This window comes from Heloderma suspectum, chromosome 3, assembly GCF_057233095.1.
Source record: "Heloderma suspectum isolate Gila_16-S chromosome 3, 16-S_ref, whole genome shotgun sequence".
Lineage (NCBI taxonomy): Eukaryota > Metazoa > Chordata > Lepidosauria > Squamata > Helodermatidae > Heloderma > Heloderma suspectum.
Window position 1 is genome coordinate 297,362,461 of NC_139460.1, and position 26,131 is coordinate 297,388,591.

At 40.1% G+C, this 26,131-nt stretch overlaps 1 protein-coding gene across 9 annotated transcripts in view; it reads left to right on the plus strand.

The window, feature by feature from the left end:
* Positions 1–26,131, plus strand: part of RSRC1 (arginine and serine rich coiled-coil 1) — a 350,934-nt gene that overhangs the window by 18,508 nt on the left and 306,295 nt on the right. For all 9 annotated transcript variants that reach the window (XM_084847365.1, XM_084847366.1, XM_084847359.1 and 6 more), the window contains one exon: positions 11,635–11,760. In XM_084847365.1, the coding sequence (XP_084703491.1) occupies positions 11,635–11,760 (126 nt within the window). The remainder of the gene's footprint in view (positions 1–11,634; positions 11,761–26,131) is intronic.

The window sequence follows — 26,131 nt, forward strand, 5'->3', positions numbered from 1 at the left end:
CCTTCCAACCCTACTCTTCTATGATTCTATGACCAATGTAGCACCAAGCTAACCAACAGGGCAGTTAGCTTAATGTCTGTTGTGGGTAAATTGGTTGAAAGCATTTTTGAAGGTAAAATTAGTAAGTATATAGAAGGACAAGACCTGCAGAAAAACAACATGGCTTCCACAAAGGTAAGTCCTATCTCACTAACCTTTTAGGGTTCTTTGAGAGTGTCAATAAACATGTAGACGGGGGTGATCGGGTATATATTGCTTATTTGGACTTCCAAAAAAACATTGACAAAGTCGCTCATCAAAGACTCCTGAGCAAACTTAGCAGGCATGAAATAAGAGGAAACGTCCTCCTATGGATCAATAACTGGTTGAAGAACAGAAAGCAGAGATTGGGAATAACTGGTATATTGTCCCAGGGAAGGAATTTGAATATTGGTGTTCCACAAGGATCTGTATTGGAACCAATGCTTTTCAACTTGTTCATAAATGATCTGGAATTAGGAGTGAGTAGTGAAGTCACTAAGTTTGCGGATGGCACCAAGTTATATAAGGGCGTTGTTATGAGTAGCCTACCTGGGCATGGACCCTGGATCTTTTTGAGCTGTGCTAATTGCCATTTTTTGACATTTTCTCATTGTCTTGCATTGGAAAACAGAAATGCCGTAACTTCTTTAGTTTGGAGTATAAATACATGAAATTTGGAGACCCTGTAGCCACCATGGAGCTTATTGAACCTTCAGGAAGTTAGGTCCAGTGGCTTTTGTGCTAGTCACAGGTAAAATTTGCTATTTTCAAGAAAATCTGTCAAAGCAAAGAGCTATAATTTTGTGCTTCCACATAAATTCATGGAATTTTGAACTGTATTTGACTTTATACACATGGACAAGAGGGTTTGTTTTTCTCCTCCTCCTCACTCAAGCCTTTGAGAAAAGTGGGTTCACATGGTTGCAGAGAAACAAATCTGGGGCTGTTTTGTTCATCATTTGCCATTATCCAGCAATAGGAAGGGCTGTAGCTTAGTGGTAGAGCACATGCTTTGTATGCCAGTCAGTGTCAACAATACTGCGCTAGATGGACCCAGGGTCTGACTCGGTATAAGGCAGCTTCCTATGTTCCTATGAACAGAAAGCTTTATTAAAAATAGGAGTTTTTGGTTTGTTTTTTTAAGTGGAGGGGAGGTAAATATTCCTAATATATGCAATTCTATGTATACCCATGCAGAAGTCCCATTATGTTTATGAGGCTTACCCTCAGGAAAGTGTGCATAGGATTCCAGCACAAGTTACTTTTGCAGGGAGGTTTGGACCTTGATATTCTGCATGTTTACTCAGAAATAAGTCCTGAGTTGTGAGCATGGTACTGCAGGCTTAATACTGTGCCTACCCACCTCCTTCTAAAGAATTGGCCACCCTTTCAGCTCAGTCCTATGCATATTTTGTCATTTGTGAGGAGGTTTTTTTTGCATGAACTCTAGCTTCAGTGGTGAGGGAAAGGTACTTAGTACATGCTCAGAGTTTCTCCATAACAGTCCTAGTTTTGCAAACGGACTCATTGGCTGAATCCTGGTGAAGTGATGGCATAAATGAAGTCTTGGGGAGAAAGATACAATGAGAGCTTGTGCATAACAAGGAGGAGGTAGAGGAGAGTCGCACAAAACAAGACATCTGTTTTTATGAAGAGTTGCTGGAAGATGGTAGGATGAGGAAGGATGGTTGTATGGAGGGGAATAGAATTGGTAGGGGGAGAATGTAAGTGCTCAGTGATGAAAGAAAAGCATTCTGCACAAGCTCAGAGGCACTCTATATTTAAGAACATAAGAAGAGCTGTGCTGCATCAGACCAAGGTCCATCTAATCCAGCATTCTGTTCACACAGTGGCCTGCCAGATGCCCACGGGAAACCCACAAGCAGGACATGAGTGCAATAGCAACTTACCACCCATGTTCCCCTGCTGCTAGCATTGGTGAAATGTAAATAAATTCAAGTCATTCTAAATTTGCATGCATGTATATCTTTCAGAAAGTTTGTAGGTTTCTTGCCTGGGGGACACCTCTAATGCCCTGTGCATTTTCATACAAACTTACCCAAAAACTATTGGGGAAGGGGTGAAGGGAAAGGAAAGCAAATCACTCCCTCCCCCAAATTGGAGAACTCCCCTTCTACATGAACTACTGCACCTATCCTTCTGAAACTTTGCTGCTTTCTTACATAGGGACAACTCTAGGCTGTCGAATTTTCAGAACAATGGTCCACAAAGAAAATAGGGAGATAAGTGTGTCCTCTTTTGGAGACCTCAAAATGCCAAGGCCACCCTTGCACAAAAACCCTTGTGGCTATCATTTTGAAATTTGGCAGACAAGATCTCCTCTGATAGGGCAATGAATCCTGAAAATTTAGCCAGTTCTTCCAGGGAATAAAAATTTTATTGGCAGTTCCCTTTAAAAGAAAATCAAGATATAAACCCTGCACCTATTTTTCTGACATTGGGCAGGTGTAATCCCCTTCTAGGGGGCTACTATACCTGAAATTGTCATCCAGTTCTGACGAAGAGAAAAAAGCTACAGTTTTTTTTTCTAATTTCCCATAGTAAAGAGGAAGCACAAAAAATCATTTTTCCAAACATTGACTGAGGTTTGGTGCTGAGCTGAAGTGGTCCAACTACAAATTGGCCTGAGTAGAAGTGGGATGTTTTCCAAAACGCTGAATCAGGGTCTAAACTGAAGTGGGGTGGGGGTCAGTGCACACTTCTTATGTATGTATGTAATCTATACACACACGCAAGCACACCATATGCAACCCCCCCCCGTATATGTGTGTGTGTGTGTGTGTGTGTGTATATATATATATATTAGAGGTGTGCTTAGACTTGGATATACACACACACACACACACGCACGCAAATTTGTGTTATGGGCCTGTGCCCTGGATCTTTTAAGAACCTAGCAATGCCCCTGATGGTGAAAACAAACAGCAATTTTGAGAAGTTCCAAAAGCATCTCTTCAAAATGTCAATTCAGTGTGCGGTTGCTGTAGAAAAGGCAGACTCCATGTTAGGCATAATTAGGAAAGGAATTGAGAATAAAACTGCTAATATCATACTGCCCTTATATAAATCTATGGTGCGACCACACTTAGAATACTGTGTACAGTTCTGGTCACCACACCTAAAAAAAAGATATTGCAGAGCTCAAAAAAATGCAGAAAAGGGAAACTAAAATGATCAGAGTGCTGGAGCAGCTCCCCTATGAGGAAAAGTTATAACAACTTGGAAAAATGGTGAGTAAGGGGAGACATTATAGAAGTCCTTTAAAAGGGGTTAGACAAATTTCTGGAGGGGAAGGCTATCAATCGCGATTAGTCCTGATGCCTCTATGCTATCTTCAGTATCAGAGGCAGTAAGCCTCTATGCTACCTCCAGTATTAGAGGTACACCAGTTGCTGAGGAACATAGGCAAAAAGGTGCTGTTGCACTCATGCCCTTGTTGTGGTTTCCCGTTGACAGCTGGTCGGCCACTGTGTGAACAGAATGCTGGAATAGATGGACCCTTGGTCTGATCCAGCATGACTCTTCTTATGTTCTTATATTTTAGCTTAAAGCTCTTACTGCCAGTAGCTAAGCCTTAAGAGAGGCATTTCAACCTTTTAGAATGGGAAAAACTGCACAAAAGTTGGGAAACCACCAAACAATCAGTGGTTGGAGGGGAGGAGGTGGGGCCAGGGAAGGGCTGGGTTTGGCTTCCAGACCTGAGATTCTTCACCCATGTTCTACAGCCTTGCAGGTTATATTCAGCTTTCAGGCATTTTAAATTGTTGCCTCTTTTAGAATAATATATTTCATATTGAGAGAGAATTAATCTAACTTTATCTAAATTTTTATATTTGAAATCTACTTGGATAGCCTGTCATGGAATAGAGGCAAAATGGTTTTGCCTTCAGAAGTGCAAACAGTACTTAAATGCCAGTTAGATGGTCATCGGGTGGTGAGAATGTGCATGGAAATCTGGTTATGAAGGTGGACTGTAGCTGAGTGGGTGGGTTGATGCCAGCCCCATCTTTCCTTTCCCACCAGATCTGTCCACCTTCTTTTCCTTGCCTCATGTGCACTGTCTCATTTGTCTGCTGTCTGATCTATGCCTTTGCCTCAACTGCTGCCTTCCCTTTTTTCACCTTCTTATTCAACTGTGGTTCGTCTTTGTGGTCATGTTGATATGTTAGGACTAGAAATGGGGAAGTGACTGCATAATGAGTTGAAGTTTTTCTTTCCTTGAAACTTTGGAGAATATGTCCCTATTTCCCTAAGTCCTGTGCTGTCACCCAGTTGTGTTTCTAGATAGTAACTGTGCATATTATTACTGCTGTACCCCCACATTCATTCTTGACTGTGTTTTGAGGTCTAAAGTATGGCAATGTTTGTTCGTTTCCTTGGTTGTTAGGCCCACAAATAGCTCTGAGATGAGTGCAAGGATCACAATAATGGCTGCTGATGTTACAATGGCATTCATGGTCTACTGAAAGTAGCAGAAAGCAGCGCTATTTCCCTATGCAATATTTTGGCAAGGAATATTTTGGCAAGTCTCTTCTAGATTCCCCAGGCAATCTCTTGTCTTCTCTGAGTCCCACTGTACTCTTCTCAACCTTGTCATCAAAAGTAGTTCAGGAGGAGAAGAGAGATTCAGATGTGGGAGATTATGTTATACAAGATAATAGTCTGCTCTATATTATAGATGAAAATGTGCGGTTGAAATACCTGGATTTTATGGCAAGATTAAACAGAATTTAACTAATCTGGTTCTGTTAATTTCTTTGCAGCTAGTTATAAGTGAAGATGGCAAAAAGTGTTCTTATCAGGAAGTTCTGATAATTCCTTAGCATTTGTTTTTTCTGGGCCTGTTTTTAATATTTACATGTATCCCCTGAAGGGACATAGTGGGATGATATCAACTGCAATGCCAACATTATACAGATGACTTGCAGCTTTATGAATATCTCTCTTACACTACAGATATGACCATCTGACAGATAACACCAAGCTTCAGAGACCCTGAGGCTGGATGAGAACCAGCTGGTTTATTTGAATCCAGAAAGATCTAAGTATTTGCTTTGAGGATTTGGCTAGCGTCTTGATACTTGTCTTGATCTCAATGTAGTAATATGCCCCTGGCTGTTAAAAATTATCAAATCTCAAGGTTATGCTGGGTTCTGCCTGATCTTTTAAGAATTAAATGATAATGACTGATTAAAAGTAACTGCTTTGTCTTCATTTTAGTAAATAATTTCCAATCCTTCTCAGGTGAAGATAAATAGGTATCTAAGCAGAATGAGCCATTGAGAACATCTTAAGAGTGCACTGCCATGAGATCTTTTGTTAGCAGAGTATCGCCTGCTGGATCTAACTCAAGCTCTCTATGTTGATGGAAGGAGCTCCGATTCAGATGATGTATAAGTTAGTCTAGTGCTTGGATATAATTCTTTCTGAAACTGAACTCGGGTGGTCGTGTGCCTGTCAGTTTGGAAGTGAAATGGGGCCACCCAAATGAGGTAGTGGTAGATGGAACTGTGACTGAATTGCAACATATCTACCCAGAAACAGGAGGCAAAGAGAGGAATTCATGCTGTTTCTGTCTTAGGTCTTATTTCATTTGTGATGTTTTGGGGGTTTAAAACACCTAAAATGCAATGTGGCTTTATGCAAGCATATAGAGCATAAAGCTTCTGCATGCAATTGATTTGGGAAGGAGTCTGAGGGACAGATTTCCTCCCAGCCAGTAGATTGACTTTTGCTGTAACCTGAGGAGCCATTTTGTATGGAACATTTTTTGCTGGAAATACTAACTAGGCTCAGTCCTTTCAATTCATAAGTGTTACAAAAATATGCAGGAGTCAATTGCACAAAATGGTTTAACTTAAAACCAAAGTCCAAATAGCGTTGAATACACCATCATTCCTTTTAGGCATAAAGTCTAGAACAGGGTGAAGTCTATAGCAGAGCGCTTTTTATTTATGCTGGGCCAGTATTGTTTGTCTGTTTATTTATTTATGTAAATTTATTAATCGCCCATCTGGCCGGTCACCCAGCCACTCTGGGTGATGTACAAGGTGTATAATAAAGTAGTTTAAAACAATAAAATTCTACAATAAAACACCATATTTCTAAAAATACCCTAACCCACCCCAAATGCCTGCCTGAACAACCACGTTTTTAATGCACGGCGGAAGCTCATTAAAGAGGGGGCATGGCGGAGTTCCCTAGGGAGGGAGTTCCACAGAGCGGGGGCCACCACAGAGAAGGCCCTTTCCCTCGTCCCCACCAGTCTAGCTGTCCTGGCTGATGGGACAGAGAGAAGGCCTTCCAAGGCTGATCTTGTTAAGCGGCCTGTCTGGTGTTGCTGGAGGCCGTCCTTAAGATAGGCTGGGCCAGAACCATATATGGTTTCAAAGGTCTAAACCAACACCTTGAAATTGGCCCAGAAAACAACTGGTAACCTTCAGCACTGGAGTGATGTGATCTCGCCGGCAGCTGCCTTTAATCAGGCTAGCCGCCGCGTTCTGTACCAGCTGCAGCTGAGACCAGGGCATGTACTACCGATGGGAGCAGATGGTCGGGAAGGTAGGGGCGCAGCCACCGTGTCAGATGGAGTTGGTACAGCTCTGTGGGGCTCACAGCTGACACCTGAGCCTCCATGGACAGCTGGGAGTCCAAAATGACCCCCAGGCTGCGGACCTGGTCTTTCAAGGGTAGCCTTACCCCATTCAACACCAGGTCAACATCCCCCAACCTCCTCTTGTCTCCCACCAAAAGTACCTCAGTCTTGTCAGGGTTCAGCTTCAGCTTATTCCTCCCCATCCAGCCACTCACCGTCTCCAGACATTTGGACAGGGATTCTACGGCCAACCTTGGTGAAGATTTGAACGAGAGGTAGAGCTGCATGTCATCTGCATATTGATGACACCGCACCCCAAACTTCCTGATGATAGCCCCCAGAGGCTTCACATAGATGTTAAATAGCATTGGGGAGAGGATGGAACCCTGTGGCACCACATAAGTGAGAGGCCATGGGTCCGAAACCTCCTCTCCCAGTGCTACCCTCTGGTACCTGCCGGAGAGGAAGGACCGGAACCACCGCAATACAATATCTCCAATGCCCAGCCCCTCCAGGCGGTCCAGGAGGATACCGTGGTCAACGGTATCAAAAGCTGCTGAGAGGTCGAGGAGAACAAGGAAGGAGCATTCGCCCCTATCCAGAGCCCTCTTCATATCATCCACCAAGGCGACCAAGGCCATTTCTGTCCCATGCCCAGGCCTGAAGCCCGATTGAAATGGATCTAGATAATCAGCTTCTTCCAAGTGTGCCTTCAACTGCATCGCCACCACCCGCTCAATCACCTTGCCCCAAAATGGCAGATTCAAGACTGGGCGAAAGTTATTCAGAACTTGGGGATCCAAGGAGGGCTTCTTTAAAAGTGGCCTTATCACTGCCTCCTTGAGGGCTGATGGCATCACTCCCTTGTCAAGGGAGGCGTTCACCACTGCCCTCATTCCCTCACCCAGTCTCTCTCTGCAGCCCATAATGAGCCAAGATGGGCAAGGATCAAGTGAGCAGGTGGTCGGCCTTATAGATGAAAGCACCTTGTCCACTTCATCAGAAGGAAGAAGCTGGAACCTATCTCACAAAACCGGTTTGCCACAGACCGCCTCTTGTTCACCTACTGTATCCATAGCGCATGGAATAACACTCCTAATCTGATCAATTTTATCTTCAAAGTGCCTTGCCAAGGCCTCATAGGAGGCCTTAGAATGCTCCAGCGGTTCCGGAGCCACAGGACCAACCAGGCTCCGGACCACTTGGAACAGCCTCCTGGGGCAGCACTCTGCGGACGCAATAGAGGTGGCATAATACTCGTTTTTCACATGGAATTGGTCTGTGGTCACACATAAATTAATACTGCTGTGTTTATAACTTGATCAAGTGCTACATACCAATGCATAGTAGTTTAATTGCAGGAGAAGTAGTTGTTGGAAAGGTCCTATGTGCTTTACCATTTGTGTTCATAGTGCAACCACGTGCAATTGTGGGAGAAGTGGGGAGTCATGCTGCCATTTCAGGTTGCTTTTTTTTTTTTTTACAGTCCAGAAATGCATAGGTAATTGCACAGTTGTGCACAAATGCAGGTTTTAAAATTAAATAGATTGTGGTTATTCACAGCTGTGCAGTTGTGTAGGTGCACAGTGAAAAATAGCTTTAAAATATGTCTGACCAGCCATCCTCGTGGTCCAAAAAGAGGAAATGGAGGACAACCATGGATTTCCTGCTGGTAAATCCAGTGCCAGAAACCGAGGTGCAGTCCTTTACACACTTGGGAGTATTTCCCACTGAACTTGTTATTTCTGAGTAAACATGCATATGAGTGTGCTGTAAATCATTGAATCAAATCAAAGGTTCACAAATTTGACCACTATGGTGACCATCTATCCCCCTGTAGCAGTTATGATGAGCCTCTGTCCTGCTCCCAAGCTTGGAGCTAGGTAAAAGGATTCCTTGCATTGCATTACAGAGCTGCTCCAAATGCATGGTCTGCTGAACTTTGGAGGTGCTCCAAGCATCTCCAAAGTGCAGTGGGACATGGATGTTCTTCTCCTGAGCTTGGAGCTGGGGGAACATCCCTGACTTTGTATTGTGTTTTGGAAACTCTCCAAATGCCTCCAAAGCACAGCTTGATGTTAGGGACAAGGAAACTTCACTCCCTCCTCTGAGTAAAGGGTGAGGTAGGGTTATGGGGACTACACATTTTGTCTAGCTACCTAGGTGAGCCAAAATATTTGGACACCTCCATCTAATGATACCGAACTCATCTCTAGCAATTTTAGTAAATTAGAGGCTGCTGGCCAGCCTGTCCCTTCAAAGCAAAATAATTTCAGCGATGGGCAACAAACTTCCCTTGTGGTAAGTGTGCAAGTTGTGATTCTTGAGATACTGAATGAATGGATGCTGTGTAGCAGTGGTTCAATTTTTCTGGAAACATTTGAATGGGAAATTTCCCATTGTCCTAAATTGACTGGGATCTGTTTTAGTCTGTTTGGATTATATATAAATTTGATTTTAATTTATCCCCAGATTTTCCCGCCCCTGTTTCTAAATTAATAGACTGTGAAATATATATGTGCTTCCTAGAGATAAGGCATGTGATAAAAGTTAATTACAGCCTCAAAGTATACATTTTCAGAAAACCCTTCTGCCAGCTGTATAGCAGTAGAACATTTATTGTCATTCTGTCATATGGAAAGACACTGTTGGATCCAGAGTTGTGTTAGCTGAAGTCTTCTAGTACAGTGGGGCTTTCTGCAACCTGTTCTACATTGCAGCCATTCCTGAGGGTTGAGGTTCCTTCTAGTTCCACTTTTACTTAGCTGTGTACCTGTGAAATACTGCACCACTAGCTCCAGGTTTTGTGGGGGCCATTGGCTAAGACTCGGTCAGTTGTAAGCCTTCCTCTGACCTGTTGACATCATCCTGTTCACTACCATTGCTGCCAGCTAAACAATTAAACTAAATAAACCAATCAGAAGGGCTTTGCTAATGCAAGGTATTTCCAGCTGATTTCTTCTGATCTCCCCTCCCATTGCAGCCCTCTCTTCCCCTTCCTACAATATTCCAGAGGATCTCCGGTTCTCAGGGGCAGCTTTTCAGAGACGCATAGCCAGAGGTGTGGAGGTAAGGGTGGAAAAGCTGTGTTGTGCAAGGGCTTCTCACATGTCTGGATCCCATGACCTTTGAGTTGCCTTTGCACAGGTGTATATTAAAATAATTTTAAAATGGCAATAAGATATACAGAACGCAATAAGATGTGCAAAAACGTAAGCCAATGGATATTTGTATATAACTGCGTCATGTTCCTGTTGGGAAGCCCAGTTCTGCAGATATCAACGCAATGATTTTAACCCCTATACTAATCCAAATAATCATTGTGTATATCTGTTTTTACATTTTTAGTTAAAAGATAAGGGCAATTGGATGGGCAAGCATTTATACATGTACCCATTGACTTAATTCTGCATTGTTCCCCATTGCGAAGCACATCTCTTAGTAGTCCGTCCCCCCCATTGGACAGGGATGTGTGCTGTGACTGGAATTAGACTTAAAGCCACCTCATATTCCCCATGCAAAGCACTGCTCTAATAAAAGCCCCAGTGGTGGGGTGGGCATGGTTTGTGTTATGATCTGAAACTGGCTTAAAGCTGTAGAATATTCTGCATTGGTAAGGATGCATTGTATGATCTGAAGTTTTTGAGTTGGGAGCGGATCTCTTCCTTACAACTTTTCATTGTTGTGACTGGGCTTTTTCTTCATTTTGCCAAAACCAGTGATGTTTACCTGCTGAATGTCTGGGACTTTTTTTCTTTTTTCTTTTGCAAAAGTCGATATGCAATTTGAACATCATGTAAGCATCTCATTGCCAATAAGATACTAGAGGATAAACATCGAAGTAACATTAGTTTCCTACTTAGCTATTGGAGCCAAGTGCTGTATTGGTGTAATTTGGCATCTTTGGCATGTACAGATTGTTGGTAGGTTAAGACTAAAATATTTTGTGGACTGCCAATCGAGCAGTGTTGAAATATCTTATAAATATTTTTTATATTTTTTCTGTTTTGTTTCATTTATAGGAAGATTTTTATGACACTTTCCCACTATATAGTGCCCAGCACAGCTCATGATAAATTAAAAAAGAAATTAAAACAATCCAAACAATTTAAACAGTATCACATGATAAAAAAGGAAACAATTAGAAACAGGCAGGGACAGCAGATGAAGCCATCTAACAAAGTCAGAATAATCACTCAAAGTAAATGCCTGCCTAAACAAAAATGTATTCATAGTAAAAAGACAGGAAGGTGGTAGCCAGTCTGATCTCGCAAACAGAGCTCCACAAGCGTGGGCACTGCTACAGAAAAGGCCCTTTCCTTGCATTCCCACCAAATGTGCCTCCGATAGAGGTGGATGCGCAAGACAGCCTCTCCAGTTGATTTCAAAGAGCTGGCAGGATCATATGGCCAGTGGTTCGAAATATGTCTTCAAAGTTAAAATACAGAAACGTGATAAAATAATTAGCAAAATTACACAAAGTAAAAGAAACCAACAAACACAAAAAGTTAAAACAGTCTGAAATTGAATTAAACAATAAAGCTACAGAGCAGTAAAACTCTATAAAGCAGCGAAAGTACCTTACAGTCTACTAAAGTACAGGCCAAGGATTAAATCCAATGTTAGTTCTACTTAGAGTAGAAATTAATGGGATAAGTTAGTCATAACTAATTTGGATTTAACCCAAATAGCACAAGTTTCACCTGGTGCCTAAAACTTAACAAAGTAGACATCTCCGGAGGAGTTGCATAGCTAGGGCACCTCCCCAGCAAGGCCTTATCCCCAGCTGCCATCCACCTTGCCGATGAAGGTGGGGGCACCTATACGAAGGCTTATGAATATCTTAAGGATTGAATAGGTTTCTATTCATATATGGGTATGTGTGTATATGTATTTCACACTATATTTGCAGAGTGCCTAGCTCAATGGCAGTGCAAATGAAAAATATTAACTATCTTATGTCCCATTGAGTTTTCTGGTGATATCTATTGTTTTAGGCACAGACATCGGTCTAGCAGTAGCTCTTCATATGGATCCAAGAGAAAACGGAGCCGCAGTCGATCAGGAGGACGAGGAAAATCATATCGGTCTCAGAGATCAAGATCAAAAAGCAGAACAAGAAGGTATGACAATTTTGTCCCTGAGAATGAGATTGACCACATAATGTATTTTTACTCTGCTTTACCTAGCCTTGACATTTGTGGTGATACAGTAGTTATCCCACGTTAACTTTAGGTAGTTATGTAGTGTCAATGACAGAGGTTGGGCTAGCTTGATATTTGGATCTTTCTGTGGCATGAACAGAGGTATGAAACTGCAATTGTGCTTGAGCATGAATGATGTAACCCATGCTAACTGTTATTGGCATCAGATAATCTGCGTTGAAGGCTGAAATGTATGAAATCATAATCAGCTTCTGAAATATGATTTGTAGTTTGTAGATCTATAAGCTGTCTGAATCAGAAAACATTCCAGCTGTTCTGCAGAAATCATAGCTTTTACATATAGCTATTATTGCCACTGATGGTTTAGGACATAGGAGTAAGAAACATAAGAAAGGTACATTCAGTTTGAGGATTCAAAAGAGTGGCTAACTGTAGATGCAGATGTTTGTGAATAGAGTGTTTTATCTAGAAATATTATACAAATGCTTGCATTTTTAACATTTTATTTTGGTGGCAGCATTAGAAGATTAGAACCACATTTCACACTAAGGAGAACAGTGTTTTTTATTTTAAACCAAGAAGAGCAATGGATGGGGAGGAAGGGAGCCAATTGCTGCCAGTATTCAGTCATTGTGAAAGATTCAGAATTCTCAAGGACATTATTGTGAGATAGGATTGGGCAGGTCCAGTTTGTGTATCCAAGAGTTCAAGAAACTACTTACTAAATTGTGTATATTTCTGTCATCCTAATATTGATAATAATTCCAGGTTGGGGGAATAAAACAATAAATACAAGACCTTGTCTGTTTTCTGAAGGAAATGGAAAACAAAGGCAGAGCACCTACGGTCTTGAAGACTAGGAAATGTGTGCCCTTGCTGTGTGGCAATTGTGGGCTAGGAGGTACTTTCGGTGATAGTGGCAACTGGAGACCTCTTCACTCATACCCACAACTACATGGAAGCTCTCATGGTAGTGCTGTGTGGGTGAGGTAAATTGGGTGGGAAATGCCCACATGATTGGCCCTGCTCATGTGGTTGTACATGTATTGCAGCTGCTGGGACAGCATCATAGCTCTAAGCTCTCACATGGGTCCATGACTGTAAGGGAGTGTGTATCTGTGAGTGAAAGGGACAAGAACTGGGAGACCATTGGGAGCTAATACTTGAAATGTATGACTAGGTTGAGATGGCTCCTAGTTCTCCTACTTCTGCACTTCAGATAATAAGTAGATTTGTGATAGTCTGTGGATCTTTAAGTGATTTGAATCACGAAGCATTCCAGATGGTCTTGCCTTGTGGGTCTGGCCTAGACTGAAAGGGATATAAATTGAGTGTATGAGTCAGTAAATAAGAGCATTTCAGAATGAATATTGTTAGTATATAGTGAATTTCCGCTTTTTTTGTTAATATGGAACAGAATCCCATCTGCAGATGGAAAATCAAGAACTTTTTTCTGTTCTAATTTCCTGTGTCACTAATTATTGGTAAACTGGATTTAAAGTTTCGTTACTGTTTTTATTGTTGGGATAGTGTGATAGTTCACTCATTGCTATTTGTATAGCTCTTTGTTTTGTTGTGCCCTTGATTTTACATAGGTAGCTCAATAAATTGTCTTCCCGTTCTTACATTGAGGCTATATATGTATGGCTGGTTCCTTTAATTAACATGAAACGCAACGTAGCTAATTTTATCCACTCTTTTAAGGAGATGCACGTTCAGCTGTAAACTATGAAAGTTTTCAGATATACAGTCTTCTCTGAAGGGAGATACTACATTATTTTATATATTCCTAAGGCTTGTCTAATTTTTTAAAAAGCTCAATATGCTCTTAACACACATCCCCATTTAAAGCTTAGCCTAGGCCATCAAAAGCTATTTAAAATAAAGCAATCCTATTGAAAGGGGCTGAAGCTTTGGGCTTTGATGGCTTTGTGGGGGAAGGGAGCCCCACAGTGACAGAAATCAGAAGAAAGGAACTCAAGGTTGTATATGACTTGTGTTCATTTATTTTGAGACAGGCTTTTTTCACATTTTGAACCTATCATGACAGTCATGATATTTGCAATATAATATACTTTTAGTGAGTGCTGTGTTCATATTTTTCTTGTGGAAATTAGGATTATAAATGAAGATTAAACATTTCACTATGCCAAGAGTTCAACACGCAAATCAATCTTGAAATGTAAACTCGTAATTCAAAAAATTGAAGTTAATTTTTTTCTTTTAGTTATCTTCTGTACTTTAAATATCAAATAACATTTTCTTCATCCAAAAGATAAATATGTTCATACTGCAATTTTTAATTTCACTTTAGATGCACCTCGAGTCAAGAACTGAAGCTCCCTAGTAATGTTGCAGATTCAAAATTGTCCTTCAGCAAAACAGTACGATGCAAATAAGACTTAATAAGATCACAAACTGAATTTCAGCAAAACAACCAAGATTTACATTAAATTAGGAATTTTAAAACTGATTTAGTTTGTTTTACTGAGCATTTGCTTAATAACATTTTGTCTCCTTGCAATCTTTTTAAAGACAATAATTCGTCTGTGAAATGCAGGCATATCCTCAGCAGAAAAATTGAAAGCAACAGCTCACTTTCTGAAACCACAGATATACTGATATAAAGAAATATTTCAGCTCTACAAAATTTAATAAATCATCCCATTTCCTAATTTGATCATATTAGATGCTGATGTGGAAGAAGCATTTCAAATGCCATCTCCTCATTAATATACATCAGTCTGGGGAATGGAATAGAATACTTATGCAGAGATGTCACAGTTAGTGTTTCTTAGTTTACTAAGTGGAACAGGTTGATGCGATAGTGAGTGCTATTTGTCAATGTCTTGTTAAAATGGTTTGGGTCGAGTTATGGAGTCCAGAAAGACAGTGGCTGATAAATCAAAAGTGGATTGAGTGGACAGGAGGCAGTGATTGATACTGTGACAGGATATGAAGAAAGGAATCTTGATACAAGCATGCACAATATTGAATATGAGAAGGAAAATGACCCTGGAGTATGGATATTATTCAAGGAAATGAGAATAATAATATCAGTTTGAAATTATTGCCATGTGAAGATTAGGATACGGCAGTTCTTATTACAGTATTATATGTCTCTTGGATGGTAGCATTAGAATTCTGTATAGTTCGTACATGCATATAGCACTGATATATTCTGCTAGCGTAATAATAATTTATTCCTGTTAATTGTGGAAGTTGCTTTTTCCTTACATCATGTATATATGTTGCATAATTTAATTCTTTGCATTCTCATGGCTTTCATTTGGATTTTTAAATAGTGGTTGGACAAATCTTATTTCGTATTTTCAACAATTTTATACTCGATTGTGTTGTAATACAGTTAATTTGTTTTTTAATTGGATGTCTTATATAAACAGTTTAAGTTTAAAACTCCTTTCAGAAATGGTATTGAAGATATGTCAGAATACGTGTGGTTGAAATGTATTTAATTTATGTGTGAAACATGGCACTTTCCAAATGCTGCTGAAATGTGATGGCAATTCTGTTTCTGCATTGTCAGGATACAGTGTCATTCTTACCAACATGCATCTACTATAAATCTGATACGTATACTTTTTTTTAATACCAGTTGGATTCATATGTTGCTTCCCTATAGGACTAGAACCCACATTTAATTCTTTAAAAAAATCTAGATGTATAAAATAACTATAACATCCAATACTAATATATATAAGTAAATATTACTATATTGATGGTGTCTGTATCGTCACAAAAATGTAAGATCGATGTTGATTGAAATCTCTCTTATACTTAACAACAAGTATTACTCTCTGAGGTCTGGCTTAATCTGAGTGGGAAGTTGTCACCCATGAGGGGGGATTAGAGGGGTATGGGTCCCTGTCCCTTCCAGAGGAAAGCTACTCCCGGACTGGCAGTGGGCTCCAGCAGATCTCTGATTAGCTGACAGGTGGCCTTTCAAGGAGGGTGGGGCAGGAAGAGAGTGAGCGGAACTTAAATGCAAGAGGGGAAAGCCAACAGGGGAGAGATATCATGGAGGGAAACTGGAGAAACAAAAAAAAGGGAAAGGAAAGAAGAACAAGAAGACAGGGAGGAATGCCGGAAGCAAGAGGCAAGGAGCAATAAAGGGAAGAGATGAGAGTGAGGAAAAGGGGGCGAAACATTCTGGGTGGGCATGCGGCACTTAACCAGAAGTGGCAGGAGACAAACTGTGAGGTGGACGAAGATGAGTAATTTCCCCCTGAATGTGAGTGGATGGCTGAAATTGCCCAAACAGAGCTGATTCCAGAGTTGACTCGTACATACTTGCCTCACTTGCACAGAGAAGGGGAATTACCCCTGCCAAGCCTATCTCTCTCAGGGTCTTAAGCCCTAATTCCACCAGTAACCTCAGCATCTTACATTTTGTTGGGGGGTTGACAACACACCTGCAGAATATTAGAAGTCTGTCCTTATTGTAGATATTTACTATAGAAGCTGAACTTCCACAAAGTTAGGAAAGAAGGATGTCATTTCTGTTTGTACCTTTAAGGCTGTATCACAGAGCTGTATTAGGAAATAAAAAATACTAATTCATGGTAAAAATCACATTCTGTCTATCTACTTGCATATTGCTCATTAAAATGCTAAAGGCATTCTAATTTCTAACTTCTCTAAAGTTTTAAACTACAAAAATACTAAGTGTAATTGTAAAATGTAACTTTTTTGGGGGTATGAACAATCGGTTTGATTCAAGCATTTTCCCATACTGAACCTAACTATTACATTTCAGTTACATCCTAATCTGTATGTGGTATTCATACTGAATTCATTTATGAGACTAGATTCTTTATGGATATTGATTCCAAAGTGCCTGCAAGAAGTTACCTTTTTTGTGTGAGTGGGCATATTTTATGCCATATGTTCCTTAAATAGAAATTCGTAGTAATTAGCAGAATAAAATCCAGTAAAGAATAATGTATTACAAATGAGAAAGATTAACCAAATGAATATGATGTTATGCCACAGGCCAATGCCATTTTAATGCTCTGTTAAGAAGAACATCATTTCCATGAGCAAGAAAGGACAAATACTTCTGTACTTGCTCTAGTAGTACCACATTTGAACTTCTGTGTTTAGTTCTGGACACTACAGTTCAGGAATGATATTGACATCTTGAAAATAATTCATAATAGAGCAGTTAGGACAATGAAAGGTTGAGAAGTCAAATCATATGTGGAATGATTTGGAACTTGGTTAGTAAAATTGGTGGATTTCAAACTTTCTCAACTGAGAAGCAGCACTGTAGTGACCCACAACCAGAGGTGGTGGGCATAAATGTTTGTTTGGGGTGCTGCTCCCCCTACTCTCCCACCGCAAAACCCCAGCCCTGCAAAAAATTCTTGCCTTTTTGCAGCACGGTAACAGCCACCGCAAATCACACTGCCGGCTGCTACTGCTGCACTGCGCGTGGTTGAGTCTATGCAGGAAATTCCTGGCCTGTTGGAGGGTCATTTTTATGAACTAGCATGGATTCTCAGCATATGTGCTCAGAATAGAAAACAAAATTTAATGGGGGCCAGAGGCAGAGCTGTGGAGGGCAATCTTCCAGGTACTCTTCTGATACAGTATTTGATGATGATGATGATGCCAAGGATCCAGCCTCCACTCATTTTGCCTCCAGCCAGTTGGAATGAGTCCTGTTCCTCAGAATGGAGAGATGCTAGTGGGCGCTGCCATGGATGATGTGGCATGTGTGCAGCTGGAATTGAAAGTAGAGAGAGAGCAGTAGCTCCGTGGCCCCTTGCACCCCCACCTTCATTTGTTCTTGTTTGATCTGTTTGATTTTCAAGGGTATGTTTAACATTGGTTTTTGAGTGCAGGAGGAAATGGGGGGTATTGTAAAAATAATTTTTGAGGATGAGGGGAAATGGGAGCCTTGTAAAATGGATTTTTACCAATTAGGACACTGCAGATAAATGGTGGATTTGAATGAGAGGTACTGACTTGAAAGCTGCCTGCCAGGCAAAGAAGTTATATTTCACCGACAGCTGGGTGAGCAAAAAGGAAAGGGGGAATCACATGATTTTGTGCTTCAGCATTAAAAACTGCTTCACTGAACTAAGCCAAGGTGGTGTGGTGTGGGGAGGTTCCTTCACTACAGAGAGAGCCCTGTTTCTGAACTGGGTTTCCAAGAGATGAATCTTCCCTGTTGCCTCCTAGCTGCCTTTTTCTCATTGATTTCCCACAGCATATTTCCATTCTGTTCCGCTGGGCAAATATTTAAAACAGACCATTTCAGAAGCAAAATGAGACCCCAAATAAGTATGTGAAGTTACTGTACCGAAGAGGTTGTTAATAATGTTTATGAGTATGAAGCAATCATATGAATGTAAAATGCAGAGTTATGTGAAAAAAGCCCAACAAATTTTAAAATTTCATGAACTTAATTTTTTTGCTCCAAAATATGGTGAAATTTTAAAAGATTGAAATATAAATGTTGTCAGTAGTGTTAATAGTAAAAATAACAGTGCTATCCTACACATATCTACTCAGGAGTAAGCCCCATTTAGTTCAGTGGAACTTACTCCCAGCTAAGTGTGCATAGATTGCAACAGCCTAAGAATATTAAGAGTATTACTATGGAAATAGAGTGCTATATATGACATGGAATAATGTTGCTCATGTTTCAAAACAGATAATTCCTGAAAAAGATGGGCTTCAGCTAAGTAATAGCATCTTTCCACCGCTTGTACTCTGTTCCCTTCTATTGTTGTTGTTGTTTATTCGGTCAGTCGCTTCCGACTCTTCATGACTTCATGGACCAGCCCACGCTAGAGCTTCCTGTCGGCCGTTGCCACCTCCAGCTCCCCCAAGGTCGAGCCCATCACCTCCAGAATATCATCCATCCCTTCTATTGTCCCGTGTGAATTATTTTGCCTGTGCTTAGTTTGGTGGTATTAGGATTGTGAGCTGGAGAGGACGTTAATAACAGGCTTGCAGGCAAATAGCAAAAGAAGAAAAAAGAAAATAACCACTTTACTTTCTCCCTCTGGTGGCTCTCCTCTCCAAAAATACCAAGTAGTTTTTTCCCTCCCTTTCAGTAATTGAAACCAAAAACAACCTTGCTATTAAACTGGGGAAGGTAATGGGTGTGTGAGAGAGATTGAGAATACTTGAGTGTCTGTTTGAATGGGATGTCTCTATGTGTGAATGGGTGTGTGTGTGGGGGAGAGAGAGAGAGAAAGAGAGAGAGAGAGAGATTGTGAGTGGGGGGACATTTGTGGCTTTCATTCACACATTGGGACTAGAGTAGTGATATTAGTTCTCAAAAATATTTGTTCAAATTGCCTTGATTTTTTGATAGAAAGGCAGGATACAAGTGTTAGAAATAAATAAATGGTGAAGTAGGATGAATATTTTGTTAGCTTTTCAGTGAGGATTCCAAGCTAAAATGCAAAAAGAAAGGCTTGATATTTGAGAAAAGTTAGCCTTTATTTTTAATTGTCCATTTTGACATGTTGAATCTCACAAATTGCAGGAAATTGAATGGGAAATTCTTTAACATAGAATTCTGTTTTGTGTGAAATGCCCAGAGAGCTTCGACTATTAGGCAGAATAGAAATGTAATTTAAAAAATTCTTTATAAAATACTTTAAAGCTTTGAGGTACTCTTTCTGACTGCTCCTGAACAGAATAGTAGTTTTAAATTATGTAGCTTGTGTATTCATGTTTGTGAGAATTCCTGTAAAAGCTGTAAAAGATATCTAGCAATCCAGATAACTATATTTAGTCTTTCCCTTCTTAAAGAGATTAAGAATGCCTGAGTGTCTGTGTTACTGGTGAGTGTGAGTACACTCCTGATCTTTAATTTGATTGACTGTCCAATAGGAGTTGTTGCTGGAACAGGAGAATGTGGGACCAAAGGGATCCTCCACACACACTTTTCATTCATGATCTTAAAGTTTATGTGCCCCAGTTTCCCCTTTCTGTGGTTTGTGCTGCTGGGGATTCAAGAGACTGTTCCGCTTGTGGTGATGCCCTTGGCTCCGCCTTTGGTGACGCCCTTGACACCTCTGCTGACCTATCCTCTGCCTGCCCCACCAATCAGTTTGGCCACCAGCCACCACTGCATATAATTAATAATCCACTTTCATGTGGTAAAGAGCTACTTGAAGACTTTTTTTTAATGTGTGTTCTTGTTGGCTTCTCAAACTTGTTTCCATGTTGTTTGAGAATGTACTTCGCTTTTTAAAAATATATAATTTTTATATGCTGCCCTATTAGAAATTTTTCTCAGGGTGGCTCACACAATAAGACAGGTTTTAAAAAAGGAATACAATAACAACTGAAAAGGCCTGGAAAAAAATCACAATAATTATAATCTAAAATGCCTGGAAGAAGAGAAATGTCTTTGCCTGACCCTCCAAAGATAGGCGTGGGCATGAGGTGAGCCTCCTTGGAGAGGACGTTGTACCCACAGGGTACCACCACTGAGAAGGTCCCTCTTTCTTGTAGCCACCCACCAAACTTCATTTGGTGGGTGTACCTGGAGGAGGGCTCCTGAAAATGACTTAAGGGCTCCTATGGGAGGAGACATTCCCTCAGATTCTTTGTCTACAAGCCACTTAGGGCTTTAAAAATCAGCACCAACATTTTGAATTGGGCCAAGAAATGGTCAGGAAAGTCAGTGCAGCTGACAAAGCACTGGCATCACATGTTTGTATCAACCAGTTCTAGTTAGTAACAGCCATATATTGGACTAACTGAAGTTTCCAAATCATTTTTAAAGGTAGACCCATATACAACATATCTCCAGGCTATCTCTGTCCAGATAGGGGCTCAGCTGGTGGTGTAGTGGTAAGACTGTTGGACTGGGACTCGGGAGATCCGGGTTCTAGTACCCCATTTGGCCATGAAGCTCACTGGTTGACCTTGTGCCAGATACTGACTCAGCCCAACCTACCTCACAGGATTATTGTAAAGATAAAATAGACCATGTAAACTGCCTTGCGTTCCTTGCAAGTGGAATATAAATATAAATAAATAAACAAGCAAGCTAATAAAAGGCGCCCCTAGCCACCAAGGCCACTTGTTCGTCAAGTGACAGTTATGGATCCAGGAGCACCCCCAAACTGTGCACACCTTCAGGAGGAGTGCAACCTCCTCCAAAACAGACTGAATAACAGTCAGCTGGGCAGGTGAACTACCCACTAATGGTACTTCTGTCTTACCTGGATTGAGCTTCAGTTTATTGGCCCTTAACCAGTCCACTTTTTTTCCGGGAGGTGCAAAGCAAGGCAATGAATGGAGGAGGCCATCTAGCCATATCTGCTTGAAGTCTCTTACAAAATCAGAGATCACTAAAGATGCAAACCTATGCATGTTTAGACAGGAAAAAAACCATACAACTCCCATCATACCCCAGTCAGACATCCTGGCTGGGAGAACCTGGGAGTTGTAAGACTTTTCTGTCTAAACATGCATAGAATTGAACCCTAACGGGGCTTCTATGGAGAAATGGGGTAGTATCCAATGTTAGTCCTATATAGAGTAGACCCATTAAAATTAATTGGACGTACGTTAACTTAAGTCTCATTCACTTCAGTGGGTCTGCTCTATGTGGAACTTATCATTGGACACTATCCATGGTCTCTAATTTAGAGAGCAACATCTGAAACAACTTTGAGTTTAAAAAAGAGCGCCACCAAAGAAGCAATAGTAATGATACAAGAAAAACATCACAACTTAGTGTTCACTAAGCTGATGATGCTAACTATATAGTCCTTTAGAGATCATATATTTTAGCTATTGATTAGGAATGGAAATATAGAATAAATACCAAATAAGTTCAGCATTTTATGTCATTTTTTAAAATGACAAAAAGTTTAAAAACCTACAAATCTCTATTGTACGGAAGTATTCACTGAATGGGGTTCAGTATCAAAATGCACTGCCAGTACTTAAAAATATATATACATGCCTGTTCATGTTTTCTACCTTCTGTTTTAGTCATAAATTTAAATATGATTTAAGCTAGTACTATAGCTATGAAAAATAAGATAAGTAGGATGAACCTTTCATCTCTTTCTTTTTGAAGTGACCTAAAAGTTAAATGGATTAGTTTAAAATGCACATCTAAATTTCATATTATTTTTTAACTGATCAGAAGAAAATCAAAATGACCTCCTTACACCTGATTTCACAGTTGCAAGGGGTAATAATTTCCTGATTGTATGCTACCAGGATACCTAAAACTCACTGCATGGATGGTATTAAACTTCAGTACTTACACTAGCATCTGTTACTATAACTTACCTATAGAAATAGCTACCTTTTCTCAAAACCAACATTCAGGGGATATTTTTCTGTCCTTTAAGAGCTTTCATTACCTAACACAAAAAGGAAATATGCACATATACATAAGGATGGCAGCTAAATAAGAAATATCAAAGTTGCAATACGATGATGATAATTAATTCAATTTATCAGTCTCCCCTCAGCTGAAACTATCAGGGAAACATACATAACAAAAATAAATACAATAAAACTAATGATAAAACATATTAAAAGAATTTAAAAGCAGAAATGATATTTAAAATAGTTTTAAAAGATAAATATCAAAGCAGTTAAGACATGGAAAAGAATTGGGAAGGGGCCATAGCTCAGTGGTAGAACATCTGCTTTGCATGCAGAAGGTCCCACAGGTTCGATCCCCAGCATCTCCAGGTAGGGCAGGAAAAACTCTTACCTGAATCCCTGGAGAGCTGCTGCCAGTCAGTATTGACAAAACTGGGCTAGATGGACCAAGGGTCTGACTCAGTATAAGGCAGCTTCCTATGTTCCTAATTATTTTAAAACAAAGCTTTAAACCTACTGAAAAATAAACAAGCAGCAGTTAATTTGTTTTTAAAGGCCTGGAAAAAGTTTTTGGCCTGGTACTGAAAAGTCAGCAAAATAGGTGCCAGGTAGACCCGTCTAGGGAAGACATTCCACATTTGCGGGCCACCACAGAAAAGGCCTGCTCATGAGTAGCCACCCACTGAATCTCTGTATGTGGGGGTGCTTGAAGCAGGGCCTCAGATGATCTTAAAAGGGCGCAGGCTGAAACATACGGGAAGAGGTGATCCTTAAGATACTGTGGCCGCAAGCCATAAAGGGCTTTATAGGTTAACACCAGCACCATGAATTGGGCCTGGAAATGAACTGGGAGCCAGTGAAAATGGTACAATACTGGCATTATATGGTCATAATACCCAGTTTCAGGTGGTACCCTAGCTGCCATATTTTGTACTAACTGTAGTTTCTGGACTGTCTTCAAGGTCAGTCCCACATACAACGCATTGCAGTAATCTGACCAGGAGGTTACCAGGCAATGGATCACAGAAGTCGAGCTGTCTCTGTCCAAGTAGGGTTGTAGCTGGCATGCCAGTTTAAGCTGGTAAAAGGTGCTCTATGCCACAGAAGACACTTGTGCTCCTAGTGACTAAGTTGGATCTACAGGCTCCCCAAAGCTATAACCCTGATCCTGTTTTGGAAGGGGAGTGCAACCCCTTCCAAAACAGGTTGAACACCACATGCATACAGTCCACCTTGGGTATATAACATCTAGTTCAGTCTACATCTGTCAGAGTAGTCGAACTTCGTTAGCTTCAGCGGGACTAGTTCATGTCATTGAATTTTCTGACCTGTAGGAAACACACTTTTTTGTACTAGCATGTCTGCCACTAATTATGAAATATGAATCCATCCACATAGTAATACTATGTGTACATATCAGTTTCACACACAGCACAAAACCCACTCTGTATATTTCCCTAGGTCTGCAATAATCAATGTTCCAGCAGCAGTACAACTGTGATGTAAAACTATTATTCTCTGAGAATGGGTTAGTGACATTTAAATGAGTCGTAACTCCAACGTAGTGGTGTGCAGTGTATAATGTCAACCTAAATAATGTTTAGGTTTGAAATCTTACTTAGCCATGAAGCTTGGGCCAGTTACTACCTCTTAGTGTAAACCCACCTCAAAGAGTTCTTGTGAGGATGAAGTGGTGGTGGTGGTGTGTGTGTGTGGGTGGGTGGGGGGGAGAGGGGTGTATTTTTCTGCTTTTTTGAATGAATAGCAGGTGTATGCATAAATTAGTGGAGGTGTCTTGTATATAGCTTCATGAGGAAGACGGTGTGAACATATATTAATTACCTTGGTATCCTGTCCTTCCTCCAAGGGGTTATTTGTTTGATTTGTATTCCAAAATGGTGCTCAAGGTAGTTCAACGGCAATACTACAAGTGCAATAAAATATTATAAAATACAATAAAGCAGCAATAAAATACAAAGTAAAAAGCATAAAAACAAGGCAGGTGAAACATCAATAACAACAACCACTTAAAGCTAATTACAAGCCATCTTATAGTCTCTAAAGGCCTGTTTATATAAAAATATATTTGGCGTAGAGATGTGAAGGCCTTGGAAAAAACACATAGAAAAAATAGGGGAAAAATCAGTTTCTCCCTGTCTTTTTTCCAAGGACTGTTTTTGTTTTTTTTCCAAAAAACTGGAAAAATGTAACAGCTTTGGATTATGAAATGTTTTCTTTTAGAATTTAAGACAAGGTGTTTATATATGGTTACCCAGGCTTTATGCTCAGCAAAATGATTTCTAAAAACTATGTAATAAGAACACACAAAGAAAGACTAGAGAAGTAAAATGTCTGAAAATAATGAAGCCACTGGGGAAAAATGTTTTTTAATCCTTTGCAAGATGCCCACCATAATTATTTCTTCCATTCCTTATTAAAATTATTGAGCTAATGTATCTTTTACTGATAGACATTTAGGGATGCTTCAAGTCATGCTCAGTTTCCCAACATGTGAGTAGAATCACCATATCATAATATATGAAGAAAATGTGCATTCTTTACAGTTTGGGTTTTGTTCTACAGGACTTGTTCTGGGCTTGTTCTGGTTAGATGACTTATTCTGGGCTTGTTCTGTAGCAGTAAATTAATGTAGTTCTAATCTAAAAACCACACATGAAAAAGAAAAACACCATTGTAGGTTATCCTGTCACTGTCATCAGATGCAGTGGAACACCACGTGGATTATCCCACCTATGTTTAACTTTGAGGTTTGGGTCTATATAACTCACTGCCACAGTTTTTAATAAAGTTCTCAATTAGATCTCACCACTAAGGAATGCTGCCTCAGCTATAAAAACTTTTAATCACTACCACTAGAATAAACTCTCTCTGGTTTCTATGGAGTAGGCATGGGATTGACCGTACCACTAGAGACAGCCTTTCAAAATGAACAAATGAACAAAAAATAAGATGTTCATTAATGGAAATTATTTACAAAAGCGAAAAAATGTCACTCTTCAGATAATAGATTGATATTGCTTAAAGGTTCTTAAATTAAATATGGTTGCTTACCATTCCTAAGCCGAGTCCTTCCCAGCTAAATTAAATCGAAATAGCTTTTCATTCAGATCAGATTTCCCGAAGCTCTACCCCACAAACAGGGTCGTGCTTAGGGAATCTTTAGGAATTTCCCTAAACTTCCTTACAATTAGGAACATATGCTGTACACTGGTTTTCCTCTCCTTCCAGTTCTTCCTGCTTCTTCTGGATTTTAGGATGATTTGAATGTTTCAAGGACTACTTGCTGATGTTCCCTTTGCTCAGACATTAAATAGGAACCTAAAATATGTTACGTATATCTTGGTTTGTTCATAATCATCTTTGGTATATTAAATTTAAAAGTATAGTTTATTCAGACAATAATTACAAATTTACTGAGTTTACGATTAGAAGTTTTCAAATATAATGATACTTGTTAACATTATAATGATAAAATTAAAACAAGTTATACATCATATTTTAGGAACATAAAGGCTGCTTTATGTTCTAAACAGCCTTCCTCAACTTGGTGCCTGGAGTACAATGCCCAGCATTCCTGACCATTGGCCGTGGTGCCTGAGGCTGATGGTAGCTGAAGTCCAAAATATCTGGAGGGCACCAGGTTAGGGAAGGCTGTTCTAAACCAACAAGGTGACTCTAGATCTGTCCTTCTCCAGGAGCAAAGGAAGTCATTTAGATGGCTACAAGGAAGACATCCTTTTCTGTGGTGGCACCTTGGCTGTGGAATGAGCTCCCTAGAGGGGTTTGTCCGGCACCTATGTTGTACTCTTTGTGGCGCCAGGTGAAGACCTTTTTATTTTCCCAGCATTTTAGCATTCTAGTCTTTTAGCTCTGCTATTTTAAATCTGTATTTTAAATCTCTGCATTGCTGTTAGGTTTTATTCTAGTTGTACTTTTATATTGTAGTTTTAAGCTTTCATTTTGT